This window comes from Chelon labrosus (genome assembly GCF_963514085.1).
Source record: "Chelon labrosus genome assembly, chromosome: 3".
Classification (NCBI taxonomy): Eukaryota; Metazoa; Chordata; class Actinopteri; order Mugiliformes; family Mugilidae; genus Chelon; species Chelon labrosus.
In genome coordinates, this window is record NC_140339.1 from 15,250,585 (window position 1) to 15,268,313 (window position 17,729).

Genomic DNA, 17,729 nt, shown 5'->3' on the forward strand with positions numbered 1-17,729 from the left:
AACAGGGCCTAAATTTTGTTTGTCAAAGACAGACAGTATCACGACTTCCTTATTTTGAATTGCTAATTATGCCAAGAGGAGAACAAAAGTTTATTCATCATTCTCTTATGCAATCCCACTTAGCCCCATCGCATGTCTGAGTTTTGGAGCGTATGCTCCGACCCTCTGCGTCCAGCGCTGGCGAGCAAATTGTGCCCTGATTCACAGCTGGAGATGGACCACGTAACAAAAAGAAAAACTCCTTTGAACACCTTTAAATTCATGCTGCAGCCACATGAATTTAAATGTGTAATGGCTCTATGAGCGGCCAACTGCGTTCTCCTTTCTCACACATTTGAACGGTTGCTAAGGAGCGTTCGATACCACCTGAGGACATGGCACAAATTACAGAGCCTATAAAAAGTATTTATTGCCCTTGTACTTTTTCATTTTGTTTTGCACAACACTGAATAACAATGGAGTAATTAGTTTTTACTCTAATCAGTAGTGCAGACCATTCAGTGGCAAACAGCTGTACAATATATAAATTGATGACAAATATAAAAACACAATAGCAATTTTAACCCGCTTTGCTATGATACATAAAACACTATTGCAATCACGACAACTGATATTCAGATATACACTTTACTTATGTAATTTCCCGTAGGTGGTTTGTCAATTTGATAGAGGAAAGGAACGTTCAGGTGGAAAAAGTAAGTTCTAAGAGGAGCCATCGAGAAGCCCTGAAGTATTGTGCTGTGGACAGGCTTCTACGCAGCACTCAAAGCTTGTGAAAGGAGAGGTAAACCTTCTTCTTGAGTGGACTCCGTCCTGGAGTCCACTCAAGAACAGGGAAAGATTATTCGTTTTCCAGCAAGACAACAGCTCCAGTCACTAAGCTAAATTTAGACGGGAATGTCCTCCACACAACGACACCGTCCAATTGTCAATTCAGAATCCAAACCTCAGTCCAATCAAGAGTGTGGCAAGACTTGAAAATTGCCGTTCACTCACAAAAACCATGCAATCTGACAGAGCTCGTTCCACACATCAGCTGGGGATGTGCAAACCTGACGAATCCATACAGACTCACTCTAAGTGCCCTCTGAAGTGTGCTTCAACCACATAATAGAGGAACACTTACTGAACAGTTACGTTGTGTGGAGATTAAATTTTCTACAAACTGCTTGTACAGCTACAGTAGACTATTACCACTGTCAAATGCTTTCTCTCATATCGAGTTGATATATTTTATAATCCAACCCTCTCCTCGCTCTCCCATCTGTGCGATTCCTTTTTAAAACACACCAATGTGCCAGTTCTGCCTTCCAAGTCTAGGATTGCTTCTACAGTGTTGGCACAGGAACAGCATTTCAGTTAATCGTGCTACATATTGAAATAAATAATAAAAAAATAAAAAAGATGGATCATTTTTGCTTCAGCCCATTATTACAACCTCAAAACATATCCCAAACAAAAGAAGTAGTCGGGCCAATTGCAATTTTAGTGATTTATTGTACAATAGTAGTTGCAGTGTACAAATACCCCAGCTCAGATGTAAAGGCAAGAACATGAGCGCATCCATTCCGCCTGACCTGAACGTCCCTCAAACCTCACTGTGAACTCTATGGAAACAGATGAACTAAGAAAAAAACAGACTGCTAAAAAAAATAAATAAAGCAGCTTCCTGCCAAACATATCCAGGGGTCTAGAAGAGACCTTTACCAACTAAGTGCCAAAGCATACTGAAAAGTATGAAATTAAAAATAAACACTAAAAGAAAATGTAATGTCCAAGTTGAACTGTGCGACCTTTATGGCAGTAGAGCGATTATGGCCTCAGTTTCAATAGTAAAAAGTAAAACAAACAAACAAACAAAAAATGGATCTCACGGTAGACAAATACAGAAAAGGCATATGGTGATACTTCTATCAAGTCCATGTGCCGTGCCATTTATACCACTTACACATTTATACACCATCCACAGACAATGTTGATAGCTTTTACACACAAGACAGAAGACACTTGATAATAAAAAAAAAAAAAAAAGAAGAGAAAGAAAAAGGTGGAAATACTCCCCCGGCTCGCCCAAAATAGACCAAGATTAGATGAAAGAGAGGTGACATGGTTCAGTGGTGTATGTAAAGTATTCTCTCAAAGCGATATCAGTTTACATTCACTCAATATTCCCCATTAGCGAATCACTAATGTTACCATGGTAACTCAAAATGCCGTATAAAAATATAACAAAGACTGAAAACTGATGCACTCAACAAAAAAAAAATAAAATATATATATACACAGTCTCAAATGTGGGGCCGGGGCTGAGCAACACTGCCAAGAACAGCTCAGGTTTCCAGTATGTCAATTTGTTTCTGGGGGACAGGGGGATGCATAAGGATGCCCCCAACGTATCAAGTCTGAGTGGCAGCAGTCTTTCCCCTCTCACCAACGGCGACACAGTGAAAGCCACGAGTTCCATCGGGACCCCGTGGCAGCCTCACTACTCCTGGCGGCAGGCCATCTGCGTTCTGGATCTTTCTCCCCAGCATGGGGCTGCCGACTGGACTGCTCTCTTGAGATGCCACCTGCTTGCGCCGCTGAACCCATGGACTCCCTGAAGGGGTGAGGCTACTGTCTGAGGAGTAGTCTGCCCAGCGGCGCCCAGCCTCGGGGCTCAGTCTGCCCTCACTGACTAGGGGGGACTTGTGGGAATGGGGAGATTTGCGTTGCGGACAGGGGCTGGCACGGGGGCTGGACCAGGGGCTGTTACGCGGGGACATACCAGGACTCAGGTGATTGTTCTGGAAGCTGATTCCTGCAGTGGTGGGGCTGAGCTTGTTGCACGATTGGGACTTTCTGGCCAGCCTGGGTGACGTGGGGGTGCTCTCCGTCTCCGAGGAGCTGCAGGCCGAGTCGTCCCCGTGGTACTGTAGCTCTCGTACCCTACTGTTGAGAGAGCGACTTTTGCGCATCCCTCCCTCCTCGCGGGGTCGTTCTTTTTGCACCTTCTTTTTAGGCGGCTTGGTGCCAATCAGGACCACCTTCAACCCTAGTGAAGCCCCTCCCTCCTCGCTCCCCACAGCTTCATTGGCTTTGACGGCAGCCTCCACCTCCTCGAATTCGACAATGGCACATTCCTCGGAGCCTAGCTGAGTGTAGCGACCGCTCAGTCTCTTCAAGTCCGCCGGCAGGTCCTTCCCCGGCTTCAGGACTCTGACGGAGGCGATGGCGCCGTAAGTTCCAAACGCCTTCAGCAACAGTTTCATCAGCTGCTCCTGCTGAGTGGCTCCTCCCTCGCCACTTCCATTCTCTTTAGTAAGAGCAGCCAGCTCCGGCCACCTCTGCAAATCACTTAACAGCAGCATACGGCTAGGCAGTGACTCGCTGGCAAAGACTGGCACTGCGGATTTACGCCGGACCTTCCGCCCCTCATCATTCAGCTCAAGTATCTTTGAGTGTCTCAGGGCATAAGCAGTTGTTCTCCAGTCACGAGTCAAGTGTTTCACCTGCAAAGAGACAAAGCTTGTGTCACAAGGGTGCTGTTGCCGAGTGGTTTCAAAGGGTTATCCAATAACCATTAGGTCAAATAATTTGATGCTTAAACTTGATGCTCAAATTAACATGAGCCTGTCAACAAGATCAATCAAGACCGTGTACCGTCTTCCTTACAGTCACGCTTCCTGCATCAATAACTGAAGTTACTGTTCCAACCGTTCTGGCTTCGCTGTATTGCTAAATCCATTGCTGTATAATTCGCTCATATTTATAATGCGTCACCTCAGTGTTGTTGAGCTCACATTTGAATTCTTGTTTATATTAAATAATCTGCATGTGTGGAGGGACTCCAATTACTTGTGGCGTAAACAGATTTTAAGCCAACGAATCTGCATGCATGAGCCCAAAGTAGCACCAGCTGTTGTGAATCAATGTGAGAATCTCATTGAACAGCAACAGATAGTCATGCCGACACTAGAAACAGCCAGTCATTGCTACTCAATTTACATGAGCCTCTTCGTCATTGGGAGTCGATATGGCCTTTTCCTTGTTGCGTCCAACTTTTGTTCATTTTGGTCCGTGTCCAAATACCGTACATGGGGATTGTAGCTACACACTACACTCAGCCTACTGTCAGCTCAGGAATATTAATATATAACTTTTAAAGTGGAGTGCAAAGGCTTTGTGTGCGAGTTATTCAAATAATTTCCTCCTCTTCCCAGCATATACACTAATGTTTTGCTGCCATGGTTACCTTTTTGAACGAGGTGAGCAGTTTGACGCTGACAAACCCGAGTTTGTTGCGTCTGACGTGTTTAAGCAGGAAGGCGTCGTGCTCCAGGTTCTCATCGGACAGGTAGTACTCGATCTGGGTGACCAGCTTCTGGATGAGCTCAGAATCCGGGGGCTGCCAGCTCTCCTCCTCCAACTCACCTCCACTGGTCCCAGCACCACTGTGTGTGGGAAGACAACACGCATCATGGTTAGCGGAGACTATTTTCAAGCGCATTGCCGAAACAGTCGATTGTTTCCTATCCTAACCCACCAACATTGCAACTGTTACACATTTTACCGTCGCTAATACAATAAGCTAGAGACTTACAAGTTGTTGGCAGGAGAACATCATTGTCCTGCCATTTCCCTACGCAACATGCTGGATGAAAAAGAGATCATTTGCTTTCTTTCCTTTCAGATTTTCCTTGCAGCAGTCGACAAGCTGCGTCCCCAGCCGCAGTCACCCTGCCTCAGTGCCAGACCTCGACACCACAGCATCCCACAGTCCTAAATCTGCCAAGACCTCTCCATCTGAAGGGCGCGGAGTCACAGGCACTCCCTCCCACACAGAATATGGTGGCTCACCGCACCAACTTCACACAGTTTACGAAAACTGACATCAACACTGCACAGCCGAGGCATTCGGGGCACATCTCGACAGACACCTGGCTGGTGCCGCGGAGCCGCTCAGTCAAGTAGCCTTGCGGATGAGAGCGAGGGTCTGAATGAAATTTTGTGGATGACTCATCACCTCCTCCAGCCTCCTCCCTCGCACGCCCTCAGTCAACAGCTCTCCAGCCGGCTGACCGCACAGCTGGCACGAGCCCACGTCTTCCCCGGGACATCAGATAAAGGGAACCAAAGAAACCAGTTGCAATCCTCTCATACAAGGAAATGTAAACACGTGCCGCAAAGAAAAGAGAGCGGGGTTAATTGAGATACTAGATTAGTTTTTTTTTTTTGTTTGTTTTAAGGAGGCTGTGATGAAGTTTATTTTCAAGCTTCCATTTAGTAGTGCACTGCAAGTCTGAAGGAATGCTGCAGGGATGGTAGATGAAACAACCACATACATGCAGGCAGCTGACAATCTGCAGTTTTTCCTGGAAGTTTAATCATTTTAAAATACATACTGCATTAAAACAAGAGCTGCAAAGCCAAAGGTGCGAAGCTCTTCATAACACAAAGCCGTAAAGGCGTGACAGGTAAAGAGGAACAAAAAAAAAAAAACGCTTAAAAATATTTATTTCCCTCTTTTGCCTCTGCTATCACTGACTCACTCTTTACGCGCGTAGTCCGAATAGAGACCTTATAGGCCAGAGGCTAAAAATAGCAGGCCATGACGCAGGGGAATTGGATTAAAGTGAAGGTGCCATCCTTTATCTCCCCGTCTCAGGTGTCGGGTGTACCGGCACTGAGGCTGCATACAGGTGGTTAAACACTGCCCACCCAAACGACAATAATATCCCCTCAAGTACGTGTGTGAGGATTTACACTCGCAGCGAGCGCCTATTGTCTGGCTGTCATGTTTGTTTGCCGTCTTTTGTTGCTACTGTGATGCACCGTTTTATCTGTCTGCACACAGTCCTTCTGCATAACTAGAATTCTTTCAGTGCAACCAAACAACCCAGATCTGCTCATGTGCTGTCAGTGCTGCTTCTTCTTTTTTTTTTTTTTTTACTCCAACAGTTCTGCTCCGACCCTCTGTGAACTTTGTTATTGAGGGGAGTTTACTACTCAGGCAAATTTGGCACATATACGCGTGTGTCCAAGACGAGATGAGAAAGGTTTAAGTTGATGTGATAAAACCGAGTTAGATTAAGCTCTGTTCGTAAAAATCATTACGTGGCTATTAAGGCAGTTCAGTGAAAGTGTGGCAAATAACCCAAACCTTGATTTGTCGTGCCGTCCGATTTCGTCCTCGCTGCAGCTGCCTCCGAGGAACTCAATATTATTGGATGACACTTCCTCCGGCTCCTCGTCCTCCGCTGCTTGGATAGCCACCGTTATCGTCACCGTCCCCATCTCCTGCGAGTGCTGGTCCACGGTAATTACCTCATCGATGCCCCGCTCCCCTGACGCATCCGAGGTGCACTCCACTGGGTTCAGACTGGGGATGCCCGCGGACACGCTCATGTTCCCCGAATAAGTCAAGGTGGTTCCGCCCGGTGCTTTCCCTTCCCCGGTTGTAGAAGCAGCAGAAGAAGCAGCAGTAGAAGCAGCGGCGGCGGCGGCGGCGGCAGCAGCAGCGCCTCCCTGGAAGCTTCTAATCTCGCTCGACTCGAAGGCACAGACAGGATATGGGGTGCGCAAAGCTGCTCGACGCTTCTTCGGGGACCAGTGATGGCGGAGAAGGACCCAGGGTGCTCCGAAGACGCGCTCCACGGCTCGCCAGAGACCCCCGATCCAAATCCGACCCGACGGAGGGCCCTGAGGAGCAGCGGGGCTTGTAGCAGCCAGCGAGACGCAGCCTGGACCTGGTGAGACCGACGGGCTGGTGCCTCCTTGAGCTTCTAGCGCTGCTGCCGCTACTGCTGCTACTTCCTCATATGTAAGAGGCTTTCTGCTTTTGAAACGAGCTCTGGGATTGGGCCGCGGCGGCGTCTCTTCGCAGTCATTCCCAACCCACAAGCAAAAGCTGACACAAAGCCAAGAAGGAGGCAAGAGGAAGGAGAGGCAACGCATGAAGGCGTTCACCAAAGCGTGCATATTTCAGGGTTCTTTTGGTCCGTTTTTTTTTTTTTTTTTTAATCCACCTACTGATTTATTTACTTTTTACACACACGATGTTGTCTCTTTCTGTGAAGACACGAATGCCCCGCTGCCATGTCCCTAAGTAGGGGAGCAAATTCACGTGTTCCTCTCTAATTGGGAAATTGCCGTGCCAAGGACGACCTCTTCTCTAACGCCTCTAATTGGATAATAGGCTTTCAGCGTCTACTTACACGCATTGTATTATACGTGAAATGGGGCGTGTTCCTGCAGCAAAGAGGAAACACAAACCGTCTGCACACATGGGAGCCAAAATGCCAGATTGAATTCCGTTAGTAGGTCTTTTAATAATGATAATGATAATAATATTTCACCAGTGTGTTCCATAGCCGATAAAATACATGCAGACAAGTAAAGTTAAAACACAATAAGATCTTGGTTGTACTCGTGCAATACTGCAGAATGTGAGTGTGTGAATGTGAATGCTAGTATACATGTGGTATGTTTTGTTTTTTTATCCTTTCTTTCTTTTATGTTCTCTTTTTTAGTTCTCTTTTCACTTTAAGAGAAGGCACTTTAAATTTTGTTGTACTTGTGCAATGACAAATAAAGATATTCTATTCTATTCTATCTTGGTTGTACCAAAAGTACAGTGTTTTTGCTGAGACCATCCTTTCTTCCAAGTACCAACTGTTCGGCTGGGACCTGGTTAACCATTTTAGACTAAAGAATCTCAAAAGGTACAGGATGTCATGTAATTTAGACATTCACGGATGATCCCTAATGACTTGGGTGGCTCCCTGGCCTTTCCTGCAGTGCCAACACGAGGTGAAATATCTCCATAACTGCTGGATGATTTGCAATTAACGGTATCTCCACGGTATCTGCAAAACTACGAATGCATCAGCCGAAGTCGTGCTTTGTGTTTATCGCTAAAATGACATTCATCTCATTCTGAGTGCGGTACTATATGCATTTTAGTTGTAAGATTATCTTATCAGTGTGCTGAATAGTACTGAGTAGTGGGGGCTATTTGGTGGAATGGTGCACAACTAGGGCCATAGTCTGTATTTTTAGTTAAAATGAGACCCAGTGAACTTCCTGACCCAAATAAGATGCATAACAAACTAGGGCTGTAGCATAAGCTTTTTTAAATTTTTTTTTTATAAATACTGAGGCCCAGTGGACCCCTCACCCCGACCCATAATCATAACTCCAGTCGCAAGTGCTCAATAAGCTGTCCACTTATTTTCTGTCAAGTTAATCTTCTAACTAGATTGTCTAAATACTGTTTCGTAATATATATGTCAGTTAAACTTGCACATTTCCAAGAAAAACAACACTGAGAACATGACCTCAGAGTGCACAGCGGTAGCTACAACCCCGGTCCTGGCCTACAATTGAGACCTCAGTAAAGTAAAAGTTTAACTATGATGTTTATTTTTTTTGTTTTCTTCCAGGGCTACACTTAGACCCCAGGAGTAATCTGTGTTGGCTCAGCATAGGCCGTATTTGCAGAATCACTGATTTCATTGATGTTGATTTGTAGCATAAATGCATGTAGGTGAGCATTAGTCATCTGAATACTTCACTGTAGACTATACCTCAAGTCCATTTTAGCAGCTTGTTGTTGGCTTCCATCCTAATAACACTGTAAATCACCCACTCCGATGTTGTTGGCTGTTGCCAGCCCTGCATGAAATATCTTTACTCCTCCCCACTGGCAAGCCAGGCTCACAGCTGGTGGGCAGTCTGAGTCATTCTCTGCACCACATGCCATACAGTGCTCCAGTCTGTGTACAATGCAACATGGGGAGAGGAGGAGAGAGAAACGGGAGAAGAAATTGCCAGCAAATAATCCGAGGGCATTTAGTTTCTTATTGCACACTTATCTTCTCAGATCAAGAGACAGTCTGCCAGCTTGTTTTCTATCATCGCTGATCTGTTCTGCCGTGTTCAGTCAAATTAACACTAATTTCTAGATGATCCCGAGCCAACAGAAATAAGATAAGGATTGTTGTGAAACTCTGAAACAGAAGCCAGGAAGCACTGTAACTATGGCAATGAAAGATCATGTAAATAGCACTGCAGGCCACTTCCTCTTATCAGTGATTCTTCTCCCGGCTTCAGTTTCAACCATCTGTCCACAATGTGTCAGTTCTTCACAATAGTATACAAAAATGTGCATTGAAAGGCGTGTCTGTTGTGTTGCCTTCTCTTATATATATGCAACTGGCAGTTCAACCCAGAATGGAGGTGCAGCATGATGCGGTTCGACTGCGCTGAATCAATCAAATCTAAGAGGAATTACATGAGGACGATATGAATTACACGGCTGTTGTACTAAATTGACTGCAGTTAATTCACTTTTCATGTACAGTCTGAACTGCGATTTACAGTCTTGAAAACCTCTCAGGTCTTCAGTGACTGAGACCAGCAACCTGAAAGTCGCAGAATTCTCTCATGACCTGTGACTTACAATAATTCACGCAGTGTGCCACTTATTTACAGATAAGATAAATGCAGTAAATCATGTTAAGTTAAAATACAATAGTCCCTTGGTTGAACAAAAAGTATAGTATTTTTGCCCTCAGTGCTGAGATCTGACACCATCCTTGTAGCCCACTGTTGGGCTGTTGCTTGTATCTCAAAAGCTATAGGATAGATTGCAATGAAATGTAGACGTGCAAGGTTCATTTTATTCCTAGAACCACCGGCAATCAACATAAGGGCGGAGGCAGAGAACATAAATAGTTTCTGTACGCAGATGACATCCTTTGGCTTTCTGCCGACCCGAATTCAGCAGCCCCTATTCTTCTAGACGCAATTGAGAAGTTTTCACAAATTTCTGACTATAAAATCGATTGGCACAAGTCAGAGGTTATGCCGGTGTCCGGGGGATGCCACCCAGCAGCGGTTAGTGCACTTTGATTCAAATGGATATGAAGTATCTGGTTATAGGACTGACCGCTGACATGAGGAATATTATACAACTGAATATGGCTCTGCTGCTTCAGAAAATAAAGAATGACCTAGACAGATGGAAATCACTAAATCAATACAATTATAGTGGTAGTTGCCCCTAAGTTTAAGTACATATCAGTGATGGTACCTGTTACCATTCTTTCTGGAATTTTCAGTGATAACAAAAGGAAATTTTACCAGGTCTGGGGCGAGTTTCTGAATCATATAAGAGGGGAATAGGTGGTCATGTGAGGGGAGGACGACTCGTGTATAGAAATTATCATATACTCTTTTTGTAGACATACTGTTTAGTGTTAGGCAATGTGCTGCTCTGCTTACGGGCTCGGGTTTGTGTGTGTATGCATATGTATATGCATATTTTGATGTTTTCTGTACGATGTTCGACAAATAAGAAATTGAATAAAAACTGTAAATGACATTTACAGTTTGGGTGAAATGTTGGATGGTTTGCTGTCAAATTCTGTTTTAATCCAGCACTTTTGGTTTACAACCATATACCTGCCAAGCTGCCATCACATCAGCCTCAGCCATGCTTTGTGTTTATTGCTAAAATGCCAAATGAGATGCATAACACCATCATGTTAGCATGTTGTCATTCTGAGCATGGTCCCATGTGAATATCAGCATTTAGCTCAAAGTACTACAGCGTAGCTGCTTGCAGAGGTTTAAATGCAGTGAGTCTATATATGATCCAAATTATTTGTAGGGTACCAAGAAAATAAAAATAACGCTGACGTGCTTAATAGCATTCAATAGTTGTGGTTATCTGGTGAGTTGGTGCACGACTGGGGCCATAGCCTGGAGGAACAGTGAACTTCTCATCCCAACCCATAAATATGTATTTTCCGTCCAAATTAGGTGCATAACATTAGCATCGTTAGCATGTCATTCTGAATATGGCACAATATCAATGTTAGCACTGAGTTCAAAGCACTACAGTGTAGTCTCACATCCACTCACAGAGGTTTAAAAGAAAGGAGTCCACCCTGACTCAGTTCGGAAAAAAACAAAATCAGTGGACCTTCTTGGATGAAAAAATAGCAGTCCTAGATGTACAACAGAAAGACTTTCACCACTAAAACCTGCCTCTGCACTCGCATTGTTGCCGCAAATGTTGTTGTAAGCAGGGTGCGCGCTAATGATAGGCTGTTACTGCTACGTACGTATATTACTGCTAACCGTGTGACATGGCAGATGGAAGCAGCCGGGGCAAGCAAGCTGTTTTTCACCTCCTTTTTCTTTCTTACATCCCCCGTTTGAAGATTACTGCACAGGTGGGGGATGTGTGTTTGATGTGTTGCTGCCAACATAGCAAACGGAGTGCAATTTGGGCGCGTGAATTTGACATTTTCATGCATTTCAAACAAAAATAACCACAAGGAATTGTATTAATTCTTTTGAAATACATCATTTTAATGTGGACCATATAGTATATCTATTCGCTAATGAATGTTGCACTCAGCCCAGTGCTTCAGCTGTGTTGGATTTTTCTTGCTAAAGTCACTCTTATGCACAGGGTCTTGCATGAATAAATAATTGAAGCTCAAAATCATTAAACCCGCGCTGTCAAGTAATCTATTTCCCTCTCACTGTTGTGACATGGAATAAATAACAACAACTGCTTGATAAGTGGATTGACTGACAATAGAAATCAAAGCGCCTTTTCTCTCGCTCCCTCTCCCCGTTTCTCCTTCTCACACACACACACGGACACACACATTCGTGTTTCCATCCCTTCATAGAACATTACACTGACGTACATTTCTGGACACTTGCCGTAAGTCAAACAGTCCAAAAATAAATGCTGCCCTAAAAGTAACGCTAACCTTAAGCTAAGTGTCCACACTAGGTTTTAATCATTAACAATAAGGGAACTTTCTTGCAGATCCTCATAGTGTGATTCTATAAAGCCATTTATGCCCTCACAGCATGAGAAACACGAGTACTGTTCACGCACACTGCCACAAAGCTGCAGAATTATCATACAGTAAGTTTTCTTAAAAAAAAAAAAGGAAAGAAAGTAATAATGTCTCTGTTTTTATATACTGTATATGCTTCCTCAGTCAAGGCCGGGGCCAGACTGTGCTGCCGGCAACAAATCAGCTCTGCTGGTATAACTGCACTGCACTGAATTTAATTTCTTATTTTCATGAGGAATAAATATTCTCCTTATGACTTTTCCGTCGTCACACTCAAACTAAATGTGAATTTTTGGGGTCCAGGTTTTCAGCTTTTATAAAATATATTGTGTGTGACACTCATGGGCCTAATGTTTGGTCAAGTGACAAGTATGTACGTACAGTCATCAAAAAGTCCAAATGCAAACACCTTTTATTGGCTCCGTGTTCCTTCTGGGGACCGCCTAAGCTTTATGAAGCCCGAGCCACAAAGATTTATCTATTTACAGCTGGAATTTACATTGTATTGTGTCAATATGGCCTGTCACACAAACTGATCACCTCCCATAATATGTGTCAGCCTGTGCTTCATGAATAGGCTGTGACAGGCAGTGTGTGGGATGTCCCTTTGATGATTCTGGACTTGTCTCTTTCTCTGCAACCGTTTATTTCTGCCAGACTAAAAAGGCTGAAAATACACTGCACAGTCTATTTGATCATTTTTTAATGTTCTGTGTTGCAACTGACTAATGGTCACTTGGTTTACATTGTCCTTAGAGCAAAGGATGACTGTGAAAATGGGGTCTAAAACATATGCATTTGTGACAGTACATAACATAACACACACGTATTCGTATCCTGGTCAAATTGTATTCATCCCAGTGGGAATTTTGACTTGTCAAACGGTCAGTGAATCTTTGCAATCTGTTTTCATGTCTTTAGTTTATCCACGTTCAGTTCCAACAGCATTTACTGTGCAGATTATGCTGCCCATGATGCATAAAGGCTACAGTAGTGTGTGGGGGATTGTACAGTTTTTTTTGTTTTTTTTAATTTATAGATATTTGAATATGCTGAGTGTACGAGCATTTTGACACGTAGGGTAAAGGAGGCAAAGTCAGGGATGAATCAGCATTCCAAGAAAGTGCACGTCTGGTCGCTGTGACTTGTCGACACACCTACATGGAACAGAGTGTTATTTGTTGCACCTGTGCCTTCTCTTATATAATCACAAAATGACCACTGTGTGAGAGAGGTTTGTTTTTGTGGCAATCATCACAACAATCTCTTTCCTATCATGATTACAAAATGGAAGCAGGGAACAAGGTTCCAGGTCAAGTAATTACTGGTTTTTAAAGTGTTTTGTTTTTAGAGTGATGATGGGGAAAGTGCATGTAAAACTACTATCGTGTGTCATTTACATCCATTGTCAAATCAAAACCAGATTAGGATTTTATGCGTATACTTTTTAACCAGCTGTTGCATGAACACCAACCTTTTGCTCCTATATTCCAGACTTTACTTTTAAATGCTATAGTTTGCTGGAAAAAGTTAACGGTCTGAAAGGTCAGTGTGAATGACCCTTGCACAGGTCACTGCTTGAGCAGTAGTTTTTGTGCAGCGGTTACCCAGAGTGCATGTTTGCCTGTCTGAAATGAACCCCTGACCTGTCTCACTAAGAATGATCTTTGGATTCAAACTGCTCTGTAAACATGGACGGACCAACCTGACAGAGACCTGTGGGCCCCTACAGGGGCAGTCTATCATTCATGAAAGTGTGTTTTCTGTGGTGCCTCAGGGTACAAGCCACTATTTGTTTTGCAGTAATTTGGACTACTCCCATACTTTACTCTCTAATTGTAGCCCATAATGAATGAGGCTATGATCGGCTCATAAAGTGAATGTCATTTGACGCACTTTGTGTTCAATAGAAGGAATGTGGTCATTCGTGTATGTGGCCCTGGCCACTCCTACATGTGGTCTCAGTGACGGGATCTTATTGCATCCTTCTCCAAAGTGTCTTGGGTGTGGTCACACCTGCACCAAAAGCTGCCAACTTGTGATCGGATCACTCAGGATGCATGTTAATACCAGGTCTGAATGGGGCATCTGCGCATGATGCAGCCGATACAGCCACAGATAATAAATGACACCTTAGTGTCAGTGCTGCTGTCCTGGGATAATTGATTATTTAATGTTAAGTTGGCAATAATAATAATAATAATAATAATAATAGAAGAAGAAGAAGAAGAACCTACAGAAACCATAGACTGTATATACAATAAACTGTTAATGTCTGACACCAGTACCTGTTTCCCTACGGAGCAATTTTCTGCGACACGGGAAGTGAGCGTTACCAAGCAACGCCGTCGTTGCCCTGGTAACAGTGAATGTCCCTGAGGAAGTTTGTAGCTCCTGTGGTAAAGATGAACATCGATTTCAGAGCAACAAATCTAACAATACCGTAGCAATTTAGTTAACTTATGTATTTTAAATATTCGTAAAATTATCAGGAAGGAGGAAATAGAGCTTTTCTTTCCACGTCCAGGTCTGACCAAACTTTAGCAAACATTAGCGAAATGGAGCCGGAGTTGACTGAGAGCAAAACCATGCGGTCTCATAAACACAACACCAGTGTCGACGGTAGATGGGTGTTTCTCACTCCCATGGTAAATATTCTTAATAGTTTTACAATTTCTTTACAGTATACAGATGTATAAACGAAATATTTAATGTTAACTCCGTGGCTCAGTAGAGATAGTCCAGCTACGTTTTGATATTTTGTAATAGTTGCGATGTCAACATTTTCTGTAGATCAACAGCTGCAAGTTGCACCATACAACTGTCAAATCACCAGGGAGAGCACAAATGATGGTGAGTCATCACAAGAACACACCGGTGGGCTATCAGTGTTGTTCATTGACTGTCTGTTTCACAGCTACTCTGTTTATCCTTTTACAGTCTGACTCTCAAGATCTTGTGAAAGAAACATACACGAACACCGGCAGCACCCAAACAATTATTCATCCAAACCCAGGTAAGCTTGACCCACTACGCTCATTCACTATTCACCCAGCAGGAATTGGTGTGATTCTGCATCGCGTTGTACATTCATGAATGCAAACAGTCTTGTGTTCGTATTTCTTGTTTTACCGCATCATTTCGTCTGTAGAGAACAAGCTACATGCATGCAGCCAGAAAAGAGTTGTCCAGACACCGCCAGTGCCATCGTTTGCCAGTGACATCTGTACAGATTCATCTGCACATAATCAAGTACTACTACCAGGTGGTGAGTCATCTTCACCTGCTGCTCACAGAACTAGAGACAAACCCAGGAGGTCAACGCACAGTGCAGGAGCTACTTACAGCCAACATGCATTCAACACTCCTAAGCCCGCAGGTAAATATGGCAATATAAATATTATGGAATTGTGAAACTTGTTCTACTTTGTAATTTTGGATTTACAGTTTCTACACTTAATTTTCATGCAATGCACACATATTCAGTATGTAATGTCCATGTCAGGGGGTCCTGCGGGATTTACTCACAATGCTGTACCCGGTTGTTTCTCCACTCGGTTACCTTTGGCATCCAATTTGCATCGGATTGACTTGGACAGGTGCTATATGTCTTCCTATTTATTTTCTTATAGACATTCTTCTTTTCTTATGTGAGGTGTGTCCGTCAGAGTACAGAAGTCAGAGTAACCTGGACGTAAGATTGATATGTCATGTGTTTAATCACTTTTATGTATATTTACATGTAATGTCTTTCATATTCATCTGACATCCCTTTGTCACTCTTTATTCAGAAACACGCTTTACTTACTCAGTATGACCTGCTTGAGTCAGTCATTTAAACTGGCAAGTGCTTCATATTGCCACCAGGGAGCAGCAAAGTGTCTTTACATACACACCACTTGTCTCCAAGGAGCAGTTACGCTCACACTGAATTAATGTGCCGTTGACAGGCTGAGTAGAAATTAGTAAAATATGTGTAGTGAAATACTAAATCAGTCATTTGAATCATTCAGCTGAAATGACTGAGAGTGAAACGCAGTTGTTATATCATGAAAATGATTGCTGAAATCTATAATGATCCTACATTTTGCAACTCTCTGTTTTTCAACTATTCAGGCGCTTTTTAGAGGAATGTCCCCAGCTCGGCATGATGCAGGAACTGCAACTTCTCAGCCTCCAGCACAATCGAATCACACGGATCCAACATCTGTCACACCTTCAACAGCTTGTTTTCCTGAACTTGCATGACAATCACATCTCTGATATGAGCGGCATTGAAGTTCTAAGGTCTCTGAGGATACTCTTGCTGGGGAAGAACCGGTCAGTTGTCACGTCAGAAAAAAATACAGTTATTTTACATTTAACTTAATTGTTTGAATAGACAGTACTTGAGTAGACTCTAGTTCATATCTGTTTGCTAACATCATCGTTGATTTTTACAAGACGGTCAAGACATCCAGTTGTTAGATTTAAAGTTTTATACATGTTATTCACGAGGCTCTGCTGCCTGGTGGAGTGACTTCAAAGCCCATTTTCAATCGAAAATGATTCATCTCAGTGTTATTTTTGATTCAAAAAGACAAAAGATGAAAATAGAATAAAAACAGAAGATTAAAGTCACAGTTTAGTAAATTATGTCACGATTTTATAGCTGAACACTAACACATGACGTATTTTTAGACCTATGTCTGAGGTAATGTAAAATTACTGACAAACCCAGAATGCCACTGATTTATCGAGTGGCATTTTCAAGAGGCTACAGCCTTTCAACCTTCAGTGCCAACTGATCTGAATCAATATGGAATCCTGAGTATTACATACCATTACATGAATAAAAATGCATGTGCCATTTCGTCACAAAATATAACCTTTTAATGTGTTAAATCAGGCAGTCGTCTGTCTTCTGTTCGTTTCCTGTCCAATACAATGTTCCATTTTTCTCAGAAAACTTCCTGAAAGCTCATAGTTGGTGTGTAAAAATGCATCACTGATTACTGAAATACTTTGTGATAAATTGTATTTCATGGACTTTTCATGTTGTGTTTTCTATTTTCTGTCTTCTCTTCCTGACACTTCTCAGAATTCATAAAATCTGCAGCCTGGAAAGCCTGTCCAGACTGAATATCCTGGATTTGCATGACAATCAGGTACCCTTCTTTTTCCATCCTCCCACTAGCAACATGTTTGTTCATTTAGGTGCTAAGCTTTAAATTTAGGCTGCAAAGTTCGTCAGGAGTTCATGATTTCTTTCCTCTCTTTCACACTGTAGATGACCGTGAGTTTGCTGTTTCTCTAGAGTGCTATGCTAGAGTCGATCAGACATGACAATACATGCCCTTTGTGCTCTTACTAAACCCTTTACCATAGTCTGTTTTCCTAGAAATACATGCATATTCAGTGCAGTTAAACAATTTGTCTTTTAATGGCTAACATCTAGTGAAAATGAACTATATTTTGAATGTCTAAATAATATATTTTGAGTGTATCAGGAACAAATAAATCATGTCTAGCATTCTTTCTCGTTTTGGTATTGCAATTTATTTTTGAACTCAGAAATCTGATAGGCAATTTAGTGATTTAACGCCAGCGTTGGTGTTAGTTCCCAGCACTTTTAGAGAACAAAGCGCTGAAAACCATCAGAACCTACAAGCTTTTGTCTGGGGTCTACTCCCACACTCATTTCCTTAGTGACCCCAGTGTAATTTATTCAACAGGCGCAACAGTTTCTGTGTTTTCAGCTCTGGGGATGATTTTGAGCAGTAACAGATAATAGTGTCCTCCAATTAGTTTATGCTTTAATCTTTTGTTTGGGGCTGTTTGTTCGGCCTCCACGACAGAGCCTGGTTCACTGATATTAAAAGC

At 42.9% G+C, this 17,729-nt stretch overlaps 2 protein-coding genes across 2 annotated transcripts in view; one reads left to right on the top strand and one right to left on the bottom strand.

Annotated features, from left to right (window-relative positions):
• Positions 1-1,488: 1,488 nt before the first annotated feature.
• Positions 1,489-6,975, bottom strand: larp6a (La ribonucleoprotein 6, translational regulator a). The gene is made up of 3 exons (XM_084541934.1): positions 6,143-6,975; positions 4,235-4,433; positions 1,489-3,491 (listed from the first exon to the last, which is right to left on the bottom strand). Exons 1-3 carry the CDS (start codon positions 6,958-6,960, stop codon positions 2,397-2,399), a joined length of 2,112 nt encoding a protein of 703 aa, XP_084398060.1. The 5' UTR covers positions 6,961-6,975; the 3' UTR covers positions 1,489-2,396.
• Positions 6,976-14,425: 7,450 nt separating this feature from the next.
• lrrc49 (leucine rich repeat containing 49) overlaps positions 14,426-17,729 on the top strand; it is a gene marked incomplete at its 5' end in the record, with an annotated part of 30,948 nt that continues 27,644 nt past the window's right edge. The window contains 7 exons of the mRNA XM_084541040.1: positions 14,426-14,515; positions 14,661-14,720; positions 14,808-14,883; positions 15,019-15,246; positions 15,373-15,466; positions 15,984-16,187; positions 16,948-17,014. Of these exons, the coding sequence (XP_084397166.1) occupies positions 14,426-14,515; positions 14,661-14,720; positions 14,808-14,883; positions 15,019-15,246; positions 15,373-15,466; positions 15,984-16,187; positions 16,948-17,014 (819 nt within the window). The remainder of the gene's footprint in view (positions 14,516-14,660; positions 14,721-14,807; positions 14,884-15,018; positions 15,247-15,372; positions 15,467-15,983; positions 16,188-16,947; positions 17,015-17,729) is intronic.

What these genes read in the sequence shown, in the direction of transcription:
- larp6a (XM_084541934.1), bottom strand. Translation starts at nt 6,960, where the DNA reads ATGCACGCTTTGGTGAACGCCTTCATGCGTTGCCTCTCCTTCCTCTTG. An exon ending in GGACGGCACGACAAATCAAG is followed by an intron (nt 4,434 to 6,142) that starts GTTTGGGTTATT and finishes TCCCACACACAG; the next exon opens with TGGTGCTGGGACCAGTGGAG. An exon ending in TGCTCACCTCGTTCAAAAAG is followed by an intron (nt 3,492 to 4,234) that starts GTAACCATGGCA and finishes GTCTCTTTGCAG; the next exon opens with GTGAAACACTTGACTCGTGA.